Below are 12,469 nucleotides of genomic sequence, written 5' to 3'. Positions count from 1 at the left end.
AACTGGAAATACATGAAATTTTTCTTGAATAATTTTTCATGATATCTTTTCTTCTGTTTTTCTCAGTTTTCCTTTTCTGGAACTCCTTTTACTTAAACGTTGAGCCTTCTCAAATAATCCTCTAATGTCTCTTTTCTGTCTCTTGGCTTTTTGGCTCTATTTTCTGGAAAATTTCCTCAACTTTACCCTATAATCTTTGTAATGAATTTTTCCATTTTTTCTATAATGTTTTCAATTCTCAAGAGCTTTTTGTTGGTGGTAGTGCCATTCTTTAAATGCTGCTTTTCTTAAATTAACAGCTAAGACATAATTCATATAACATTGATCCATTTAAGGTATTACAATCCAATGATTTTTAGTATGTTCAGAGTTGAAAAACCATCTCTACAATCACATTTCAATCATTTTCATCACTCCCTCCACTTCGCACAAAACATCCCATACCCGTTAGCAGTCCTACCCATTCCCTTACAATCTGCTCAAGTCCCAGGCAATCAATCTCTGTCTCTGTACGTTTGCTTGTTCTGGATATTTCACATAAGCAGAATCACAGAATATGTCTTTCAGTTAGCATAATGTTTTAAAGGTACATCCATGTTATGCCATGTATCAGTACTTCACTCCTTCTTACTGCTGAATAATATTCCATTGTATAGATTCATGACATTTTCTATATCCATTTATTAGTAGATGGACATTCAGTTTGTTTTCACATTTTAGCTATGAATAAAACTTCCATGAACATTCATGTACATATTTTTATGTGTACAAGTTTTCAATTCACTTGGGTATGGCTAGGACTAGACTTGCTGGGTCATACAGCAACTTTGTTCATTCTTTTGAGAAACTGCCACAAAAGTGACCACACCATCTTCCATTTCCATCAGTAATGTGTGAGGATTCCAATTTCTCCACATCTTGATCAATACTTGTTATTGTCTGTCTTTTTTGTTATAGTTATTCAGGTGGGTGTGAAGTGGTGTCTTCATTGTTTCTGTATGGTGGAAAGAAACTTCCCAACTCACTTTGGTAGTTGCAAACAGTGATTTAACACAACTTAGAATTAATTAATGATGTACCATACTTTTTCATTCCAGTTGAAAGCGGAGTGCTACTGAGGCATAGACTATTGCTAAAAGAATATATTAAGCATGCTAAAGAAACGACCGAAAGAAAAAGAGTAATATTCATACTGTTAACATAGAATTAGTCAAATACACTTTCAAAACGCAAAAGTAAAACTTCTAATTTCTCAGAAAAACTGAGTTAAATCCACATTTACCTTTTTAGCTCTTTCAGAAATGGTTGGTGCTCTCTGCAATATTTTTTCTTGAAGAAATTCTTTATTCTGGAGAGGAAAAAATAAGTTTTCTTTTCATAAGAAGTTTTTACTGAACAAAAAACTGACACAGAAATATTCACCACAATTAATGTGATATAGTAACTGTTTTTATAAAGTTTGAGAAAAGCTTATATTCTTTCATTCTGAAGATCCTTTAGTATACTACTACCATGACTTTATAAATTGAGACAAAGCTTTAATGTATTGTATGAACCACCATCTATGAAAAGTTCGCTTTAACATACGTCCTTTGGGATTGTGGTCCCACATTTCCCAACCACAATAACATCCTATTTATCCCAAATCTTTGGGAAATGAGATGTTTACAAATTCAGTAGTAAACCCTGAAATGAAAGTTCAGTATATTTCACAGGATTTTCCACAGATTTTATTTATAGTGGTAATATTCATTTTTCCTGTTTTAAGTTTTACCTGACACTTAATTTATAGAAAAATATATTTAACTTAAATATGAAAGACTATCTAAATAATGGCCCCAGCAATTATTTGACCTACCATCATCCTTCCAAAAATAATCATCTGAAGGTAATGCAACCTCTGAACAGTGAACCTAACGTAGGTGTCTGAGGAGGATCATCTGAATACATGAAACCAAGTTAGCATGTCCTACCTTGGCTTTTTGGAAAAACTTGTGCCTTAACAGTTCTGCTGCTGTTGGTCTAAAACCAGAAAAGAAAGTTTTTATAGTTAATTGAAGTGGAATGTGGGTTTTCATCTTCAAAAATGAAAACATGATTTCTTGAGCATCAAGATAAAAACTCAGAGTACTCCACTGTCCTTAAGCTGCTAAAAACCAAAAAGGAAAAGCTCACTACAAGGCATTGAATAGAATTTAAAAACTCAAATAGAAATTTTCTGGTAACAATGATTGTAGGCTCTTGCAAAAATTCATTAGTGAAATGTTTCTTTTAGAAGCATGATTTCTTAATGGCTTTCAGTATATTTGCTATTTAATATTATTTCCCACGAAGTTGGCTTTATCTACTTTAAAGAAGCAAAAAATATACATTTAAACTGACAAATCAAGAACTGTGCTTCTTGCCACATAATTACCTGTAAGTCTCAACTTACATAATTACATATTCTTAAAAAATAATTTCACAATTTCCTTTAAAAAACAGAAGATTCTAAGAGTAATGTATAGTTTCCAAATTTAATCTAAACTTAGTTTTTAACTTAACTGTGCACAGTCTTACTTCATTTGAGTAAAGGCATTGTTGTCAACTTCACAAACTAGTATGAGAATAAAGAATAATGCTACACTTAAGAAATTGAACCTGACTGACGCCACATACCTACTATGTAACGCTGAACAAGTCACTTCTTTAAGGTTCAGTATTACCTGGCTAAATCCCCAAAAGCAGTGATTCTTAAACACTGCTGTGCATTATAGTATCTGGGAGTTAAAAAAAATCCTTTCGACTAAAAAGATGAGGGTCATAATCTAGCTATGTAAGAACAAGACAGCAGGTAGCCTAGGTTTTGTATTGCCCTCCTGGAATACAGTTGGCATACCAGATGGGAACTGTTATACAAGAGAGAAATAAACTATCTTATAAATATAAAAAATCCCAGGCTGTTCCCTGTAACAGTTACAGCAGAATCTGTGGGGGCAAACTTGGGTACAGTTTTTAAAGCTCTCGAGGTGACACCAAAATGCACTCAAGCTCGAGAACCAGGGCCTCAGAGGATTCTCATAGAAATTAAAAGAGAGAATAAATGTGGAAGTGCTATGCAAACTCAAAGTAGACATTACCATTCCTACTTTTTCATTCAGTCACAATTTCAGTATGTTTAACAGTTCATACAACACTGTTTCTTATTTGTTCCCTTCTTTCTAAAATACACTTCAGAGGAGTTCTGTAAGTGATAAAACATGACTGGAAAACTCAATTTTTGACTGAAAATTATTTCACGCTTACTGGTGAATGATAGTTTGACTAGATTTAGAGAATTAGAGAATTCTGGGTTAACAGTTATTTTCTCTCAGCATTGTTCCACTAAAGTGTCTGGCCTTCACTGTTGCTATCGGGGAAGTGGTTTGTCCATCTGCCTGCTATTCCTCAGTTAGGTGATCTGTTCTCTCAGGCCGCATTTAAGACCTTCTCTTTGTATTTGTGCCCATTAGTTTCATGACAATGTATACAAGTGGAAAAAGAGGGATACTGCTTGGGATCTAGGACAATAATTCCTTAGCCTGAAAATACAGACATTTCATCAATTCAGGACACTCTCCGCCATTATTTCTTCGAACGCCGCTTCCGGTCACAGTGTGGTGTTTCACTGTGCTCTGTAATTCTGGATTGTGATCCTTCAGTGCAAGAACTGCAGGGACCTGGGTTTTGGAAGTAGTCTAACAGTGCACTTTCTGATTGCTTCTGCCAGAAACAAAACAGGCTTAGTAATAACTGTTCTACTTTCTAATCCTGTGGGTCCCTGGATAATATGGGTATAAATTCAGACTGTAAACCTGCAGCGTGTCCAAGTCAGAGGGCTTGATTATTCAGGGAAGATTTCTGTTGTGTTTCTGTTATAACAGATTTTTGTTGTTGTTGTTGTTCTTTGATCTATCCTTTCACTCAGGATGCAGACTTACGAATGTTCTAGCTTTAAGCAGAAACCTTAGTTCAAAATCCCCATATGGGTGGGCCCTGTATCTCATTTTTAGTCCCTACTTGGAAGTTAAAAATCCAAACCAGTAGGTTATTAGAATGAATAGTGTCATACTGAAGGCAGCCACAGGATTAGTTTATAACAGCTTTTGGATTTACGGCTTCCTTATTAATTCTGGCATCTGAAGACCTCCCTTTATTACAGCTCATCTCTATTCTTGTTATTTAAGTTTGATAGATTTATCCAGAATTTCTAGGTGTTTGTAACAGAATTCTGTTATTTCAGTCAACTAATTTGGCAGAAGTAAGTGTTCCCTATGTTTTAATACCACTGTATTAAGAAAGAGGAAAAAAGTTCTAAAACCACAGGTTTGAACTTTGCTGCCTATTTTTCTTACCCTTTCCAATATTTCCAACAGTAAATTTTGAAGCCCGTTAAATATACTAAAGACATGATCAAGGAAGTCAATTCAAACCTTTTAGTTTTGCTGAGCTTTAAAAAAATCAAAATTAAAAATCTTTTAGTACTACGTAACTAAGTGGTCTATACACCACATGAAACAGAAAAATATGATAAGAGTGAGAACAGGGCCCAAGGTTAGGAATCAGGAGTTTTGACTGACCTCAAAGATAAAAGATTATATGCAATAATCTTTTTTTTTTTATGCAATAATCTTTAACTTCTATAATTCTGTTTAATTCACAGATACAGGGGAGGAGCCAAGATGGCGGAGGAGTAGGACGGGGAGACCACTTTCTCTCCTACAAATTCATCAAAAGAGTAACTGAACGCAAAGCAAACTTCACAAAACAACTTCTGATCGCTAGCTGAGGTCATCAGGCGCCCAGAAAAGCAGCCCATTGTCTTGGAAAGGAGGTAGGACAAAATATAAAAGATAAAAAGTGAGACAAAAGAGCTAAGGCCGGAGATCCGTCCGGGGAAGGGAGTCTCAATAGAGGACGTTTCCAGACACCGGGAAACCCTCGCACTGGCGGGCCTGGGGGAAGTGTTTGAATCTCGGAGGGCAACCTGACTGGGAGGGGAACAATAAATAAAACCCACAGATTAGAAGCCTAAAAGCAACTCCCAGCAGAAAAGTACCCCAGACACCCGCATCCGCCACCAGCAAGTGGGGGCGGAACGGAGAAGAGCCGGCGGCATTGCTTGGGGTAGGGTCGGGCCTGAGTGCCCTGAGGACAATCGTAGGGAGCTTTTGTGAGTTGCCAACTTAAACTGTGGGACAGTAAAAGAGAGAGAGAAAATTAACCGGCCCAAACACACTGCCGGCCGTTGGCAGAACAAAGGGACCGAGAAAGTTCAGAGAAGAGCTCGCAGGCTGCAGACCGGCCCAGCCCCGCTGGAGACAGGAGGCAGGAGGCAGGAGGCAGGGGGGAGGGGAAAGGGGCAGGCTTGGCCCCTAGGACTGCATCCCCTGCCGCACTGCAAACAGGCCTCCATTTTCTAATCAAAGACCTCCTGAGATTCTGGATGGTCGACATCCGCCGGGAGGGTCGCGGCGAGACACAGGGCACAGGCACCCGACCGGCGCGGGCGGGGACTGGGGCTGGGGACACGGAGGGCAGAAGGCGCACGCACCTGACTGGCGCCTGCGGAAACTGAGACTGGGACCGCGGAGGGGAGAAGGCGCGCCGCACCCGGGGAGAGTGCGCCCGTCAAGCCCCTGGCTGCCTGGACCGCTCTGATGGGGAAGGCACAAAGAGCAGGCGCAGCTTTTTGTTCCGCGCTTTTGTGGAACACCCGAGGGCTGGAACCTTGCGCAGCGCGGGGCGCGCTCCATATAGAGCAGCCGGGAGCCTGAGCAGCGGAGAGGGAGAAAGCCGCACCAGCCCCTCACAGCAGCGCGACAGAACTAGCTATCTGAATAAGAGTCCACCTCCGCCCGCCTGTGTCAGGGCGGAAATGAGGCTCTGAAGAGACCGGCAAACAGAAGCCAAATAAACAAAGCGAACTGCTTCAGAAGGGACCGGTGCAACAGATTAAAATCCCTGTAGAAAACACTGACTATACCGGAAGGGGCCTGTAGATACCGAGAAGTGTAAGCTGGAACGAGGAGCTATCTGAAACTGAGCCAAACCCACACTTGACCGCAACAGCTCCAGAGAAATTCCTAGATATATTTTTACTTTTTTTTTTTTTAGTAGGAAAAAAAATTATTTTTTATTTTTTTCTCTTTTATTTTCCTTTAAAATTCCCTATTACTCCCAAATTACTCCTTAACTTTCATTTTCATAATTTTTACGATTTTTTTAATTAGGAAAAAAAATTTTTTTTCTTTTCTTTTTTTTTTTCTTTTTCTCTTCTATTTTCTATTTTTCTTTTTCTCTTATTTCTTTTAAAGTCCTCTAGTACTCCTCTACTACTCCTTAATTTTCATTTTCAATACACTATAACCTTAAAAAAAAAAAAAAAAGAGAGAAGCCCTATTCCAGACACAGCAATCTAAACAAGATGAAAAGGCAAAGAAATACCCAACAGGTAAAGGAACATGAAAAATGCCCACCAAGTCAAACAAAAGAGGAGGAGATAGGGAATCTACCTGAGAAAGAATTTAGAATAATGATAATAAAAATGATCCAAAATCTTGAAAACAAAATGGAGTTACAGATAAATAGCCTGGAGACAAAGATTGAAAAGATGCAAGAAATGTTTAATAAAGGCCTAGAAGAAATAAAAAAGAGTCAATTAAAAATGAATAATGCAATGAATGAGATCAAAAACACTCTGGAGGGAACCAAGAGTAGAATAACAGAGACAGAAGATAGGATAAGTGAGGTAGAAGATAAGATGGTGGAAATAAATGAAGCAGAGAGGAAAAAAGAAAAAAGGATCAAAAGAAATGAGGACAACCTCAGGGACCTCTGGGACAATGTGAAACGCCCCAACATTCGAATCATAGGAGTCCCAGAAGAAGAAGACAAAAAGAAAGGCCATGAGAACATACTCGAGGAGATAATAGCTGAAAACTTCCCTAAAATGGGGAAGGAAATAGCCACCCAAGTCCAAGAAGCCCAGAGAGTCCCAAACCCAAGGCAAAACACCCCAAGACACATGTTAATCAAATTAACAAAGATCAAACACAAAGAACAAATACTAAAAGCAGCAAGGGAGAAACAACAAATAACACACAAAGGGATTCCCATAAGGATAACAGCTGATCTATCAATAGAAACCCTCCAGGCCAGAAGGGAATGGCAGGACATACTGAAAGTAATGAAAGAGAATAACCTACAACCTAGATTACGGTACCCAGCAAGGATCTCATTCAGATATGAAGGAGAATTCAAAAGCTTTACAGACAAGCAAAAGCTGAGAGAATTCAGCACCACCAAACCAGCTCTTAAACAAATGCTAAAGGATCTTCTCTAGACAGGAAATGCAGAAAGGTTGTATAAACGTGAACCCAAAACAACAAAGTAAATGGCAACGGGACCACACCTATCAATAATTACCTTAAATGTAAATGGGTTGAATGCCCCAACCAAAAGACAAAGATTGGCTGAATGGATACAAAAACAAGACCCCTATATATGCTGTCTACAAGAGACCCACCTCAAAACAAGAGACACATACAGACTAAAAGTGAAGGGCTGGAAAAAAATATTTCACGCAAACGGAGACCAAAAGAAAGCAGGAGTCGCAATACTCATATCAGATAAAATAGACTTTCAAATAAAGGGTGTGAAAAGAGACAAAGAAGGACACTACATAATGATCAAAGGATCAATCCAAGAAGAAGATATAACAATTATAAATATATATGCACCCAACATAGGAGCACCACAATATGTACAGCAAACGCTAACGAGTATGAAAGAGGAAATTAAGAGTAACACAATAATAGTGGGAGACTTTAATACCCCACTCACAACTATGGATAGATCAACTAAACAGAAAATTAACAAGGAAACACAAACCTTAAATGACACAATGGACCAGCCAGACCTAATTGATATCTATAGGACATTTCATCCCAAAACAATCAACTTCACCTTTTTCTCAAGTGCACACGGAACCTTCTCCAGAATAGATCACATCCTGGGCCATAAATCTGGTCTTGGAAAATTCAAAAAAATTGAAATCATTCCAGTCATCTTTTCTGACCACAGTGCAGTAAGATTAGATCTCAATTACAGGAAAAAAATTGTTAAAAATTCAAACATATGGAGGCTAAATAACACGCTTCTGAATAACCAACAAATCATAGAAGAAATCAAAAAAGAAATCAAAATACGTATAGAAATGAATGAAAATGAAAACACAACAACCCAAAACCTATGGGACACTGTAAAAGCAGTGCTAAGGGGAAGGTTCATAGCATTACAGGCCTACATCAAGAAACAAGAAAAAAGCCAAATAAATAACCTAACTCTACACCTAAAGCAATTAGAGAAGGAAGAAATGAAGAACCCCAGGGTTAGCAGAAGGAAAGAAATCTTAAAAATTAGGGCAGAAATAAATGCAAAAGAAACTAAAGAGACCATAGCAAAAATCAACAAAGCTAAAAGCTGGTTTTTTGAAAAAATAAACAAAATTGACAAACCATTAGCAAGACTCATTAAGAAACAGAGAAGAACCAAATTAACAAAATTAGAAATGAAAATGGAGAGATCACAACAGACAACACTGAAATACAAAGGATCATAAGAGACTACTACCAGCAGCTCTATGCCAATAAAATGGACAACTTGGAAGAAATGAACAAATTCTTAGAAAAGTATAACTTTCCAAAACTGAACCAGGAAGAAATAGAAGATCTTAACAGACCCATCACAAGCAAGGAAATTGAAACTGTAATCAAAAATCTTCCAGCAAACAAAAGCCCAGGACCAGATGGCTTCACAGCTGAATTCTACCAAAAATTTAGAGAAGAGCTAACACCTATCTTACGCAAACTCTTCCAGAAAATTGCAGATGAAGGTAAGCTTCCAAACTCATTCTATGAGGCCACCATCACCCTAATTCCAAAACCAGACAAAGATGCCACAAAAAAAGAAAACTACAGGCCAATATCACTGATGAACATAGATGCAAAAATCCTTAATAAAATTCTAGCAAACAGAATCCAACAACATATTAAAAAAATCATACACCATGACCAAGTGGGCTTTATCCCAGGAATGCAAGGATTCTTTAACATCCGCAAATCAATCAATGTAATACACCACATTAACAAATTGAAAGATAAAAACCATATGATTATCTCAATAGATGCAGAGAAAGCCTTTGACAAAATTCAACACTCATTTATGATTAAAACTCTCCAGAAAGCAGGAATAGAAGGAACATACCTCAACATAATAAAAGCTATATATGACAAACCCACAGCAAGCATTACCCTCAATGGTGAAAAATTGAAAGCATTTCCCCTGAAATCAGGAACAAGACAAGGGTGCCCACTCTCACCACTACTATGCAACATAGTGTTGGAAGTTTTGGCCACAGCAATCAGAGCAGAAAAAGAAGTAAAAGGAATCCAGATAGGAAAAGAAGTGAAACTCTCGCTGTTTGCAGATGACATGATCCTCTACATAGAAAACCCTAAAGACTCTTCCAGAAAATTACTACAGCTAATCAATGAATATAGTAAAGTTGCAGGATATAAAATTAACACACAGAAATCTCTTGCATTCCTATATACTAACAATGAAAAAACAGAAAGAGAAATTAAGGAAACAATACCATTCACCATTGCAACAAAAAGAATAAAATACTTAGGAGTACATCTACCTAAAGAAACAAAAGACCTATACATAGAAAACTATAAAACACTGATGAAAGAAATCAAAGAGGACACAAACAGATGGAGAAATATACCGTGTTCATGGATTGGAAGAATCAATATTGTCAAAATGGCTATTCTACCCAAAGCAATCTATAGATTCAATGCAATCCCTATCAAGCTACCAACGGTATTTTTCACAGAACTAGAATAATTTCACAATTTGTATGGAAATACAAAAAACCTCGAATAGCCAAAGTCATCTTGAGAAAGAAGAATGGAACTGGAGGAATCAACCTGCCTGACTTCAGACTCTACTACAAAGCCACAGTCATCAAGACAGTATGGTACTGGCACAAAGACAGAAATATAGATCAATGGAACAGAATAGAAAGCCCAGAGATGAATCCACGAACCTATGGACACCTTATCTTCCACAAAGAAGGCAAGGATATACAATGGAAAAAAGACAACCTCTTTAACAAGTGGTGCTGGGAAAACTGGTCAACCACTTGTAAAAGAATGAAACTACAACACTTTCTAACACCATACACAAAAATAAACTCAAAATGGATTAAAGATCTAAATGTAAGACCAGAAACTATAAAACTCCTAGAGGAGAACATAGGCAAAACACTCTCCGACATAAAGCACAGCAGGATCCTCTATGACCCACCTCCCAGAATATTGGAAATAAAAGCAAAACTAAACAAATGGGACCTAATGAAACTTAAAAGCTTTTGCACTACAAAGGAAACTATAAGTAAGGTGAAAAGACAGCCCTCAGATTGGGAGAAAATAATAGCAAATGAAGAAACAGACAAAGGATTAATCTCAAAAATATACAAGCAACTCCTGAAGCTCAATTCCAGAAAAATAAATGACCCAATCAAAAAATGGGCCAAAGAACTAAACAGACATTTCTCCAAAGAAGACATACAGATGGCTAACAAACACATGAAAAGATGCTCAACATCACTCATTATTAGAGAAATGCAAATCAAAACCACAATGAGGTACCATTGCACGCCAGTCAGGATGGCTGCTATCCAAAAGTCTACAAGCAATAAATGCTGGAGAGCGTGTGGAGAAAAGGGAACCCTCTTACACTGTTGGTGGGAATGCAAACTAGTACAGCCACTATGGAAAACAGTGTGGAGATTTCTTAAAAAATTGGAAATAGAACTGCCATATGACCCAGCAATCCCACTCCTGGGCATACACACTGAGGAAACCAGATCTGAAAGAGATACGTGCACCCCAATGTTCATCGCAGCACTGTTTATAATAGCCAGGACATGGAAGCAACCTAGATGCCCATCAGCAGATGAATGGATAAGGAAGCTCTGGTACATATACACCATGGAATATTACTCAGCCGTTAAAAATAATTCATTTGAATCAGTTCTAATGAGATGGATGAAACTGGAGCCCATTATACAGAGTGAAGTAAGCCAGAAATATAAAGAACATTACAGCATACTAACACATATATATGGAATTTAGAAAGATGGTAATGATAACCCTATATGCAAAACAGAAAAAGAGACACAGAAATACAGAACAGACTTTTGAACTCTGTGGGAGAAGGTGAGGGTGGGATGTTTCGAAAGAACAGCATGTATATTATCTATGGTGAAACAGATCACCAGCCCAGGTGGGATGCATGAGACAAGTGCTCGGGCCTGGTGCACTGGGAAGACCCAGAGGAATCGGGTGGAGAGGGAGGTGGGAGGGGGGATCGGGATGGGGAATGCGTGTAACTCTATGGCTGATTCATATCAATGTATGACAAAACCCACTGAAATGTTGTGAAGTAATTAGCCTCCAACTAATTAAAAAAAAAAAAAAAAAAACCTAAAAAAAACAACAACAAAAAAAATGAATTGAAATATTTGGACGTCATCAAATATTTTTGAACATATACCCCTTTCTTTTTGAACCTGCATTTAAAATGTATTTACAGTTTATAATTCATATATAAAAATAGAGATTTTTAAAGAACAATATAAAAAAAGAAAAATAATTTTAAATACCTTGCTCATCACAATAGTTCCATACCATCACTACTTAATATCTCAAGGCACAGTAGCTACTGGGGATGCGTTGCAGCATAGCAGTAGTAAATGAAAGCTCTTAATTCACTTGATCTTAGCCAAAAGGCTAAGAAGAGATGAAAGCTCATATTTCTAAAAAGCTTTTGGCTTGTTTCAGATTTTTTTGGCAATAGTATCAGATTAGTCAATTACATTTAACCTTATAAGACAAAGAACTCAAGAGGAGATACAGAAGTTTAGTACAGCAAAGGATTCCCAAAGGACAGCAAGGGATTCCCAAACTGGAGAGAGTATAAAATGTCTGTGCCATTTTTGAAGACTGAGAATGGAAAAAAAAAGAATGAAGAAATCTCAGTAATGTTTTTGTCGACTGTTGAAAAGATATTTTGGATACACTGGGTTAAATAAAATATATTATTAAAATTAGTTTCACCTGTTTATTTTTACTTTTTTAAATGTAGCTATGAGAAAATTTTAAATTGTGCAAGTGGACAGCACTGTATTTTTATTGTACTGTTCTAGATACCAAAGTGACTGAAATATGAAAGATGACTGAAAGCAAGATTATTCTGAATAAAGTTTTAAATATAAAAAAAAAAATTCACAGATACACACATTAGATGATCACGTTTCTTTAACTCACCTGCCATTCAATCTTTCTAGTGTAAACAATAAGCTATTTGATTTTTTGCTCTG

General features: G+C 37.3%; 1 protein-coding gene across 2 annotated transcripts in view; it reads right to left on the bottom strand.

Annotated features, from left to right (window-relative positions):
* Positions 1-12,469, bottom strand: part of OXSR1 (oxidative stress responsive kinase 1) — a 94,711-nt gene that overhangs the window by 20,192 nt on the left and 62,050 nt on the right. For both annotated transcript variants that reach the window (XM_043885603.1, XM_043885604.1), the window contains exons 9-10: positions 1,974-2,022; positions 1,283-1,348 (exon numbers count right to left, since the gene is read on the bottom strand). In XM_043885603.1, coding sequence (XP_043741538.1) covers positions 1,283-1,348; positions 1,974-2,022 — 115 coding nt within the window. The remainder of the gene's footprint in view (positions 1-1,282; positions 1,349-1,973; positions 2,023-12,469) is intronic.

Source organism: Cervus elaphus, chromosome 24 (assembly GCF_910594005.1).
Source record: "Cervus elaphus chromosome 24, mCerEla1.1, whole genome shotgun sequence".
NCBI classification, from domain to species: Eukaryota; Metazoa; Chordata; class Mammalia; order Artiodactyla; family Cervidae; genus Cervus; species Cervus elaphus.
Note: the sequence above shows the minus strand (reverse complement) of the source record. Positions and strands in the feature narration are given on the sequence as shown.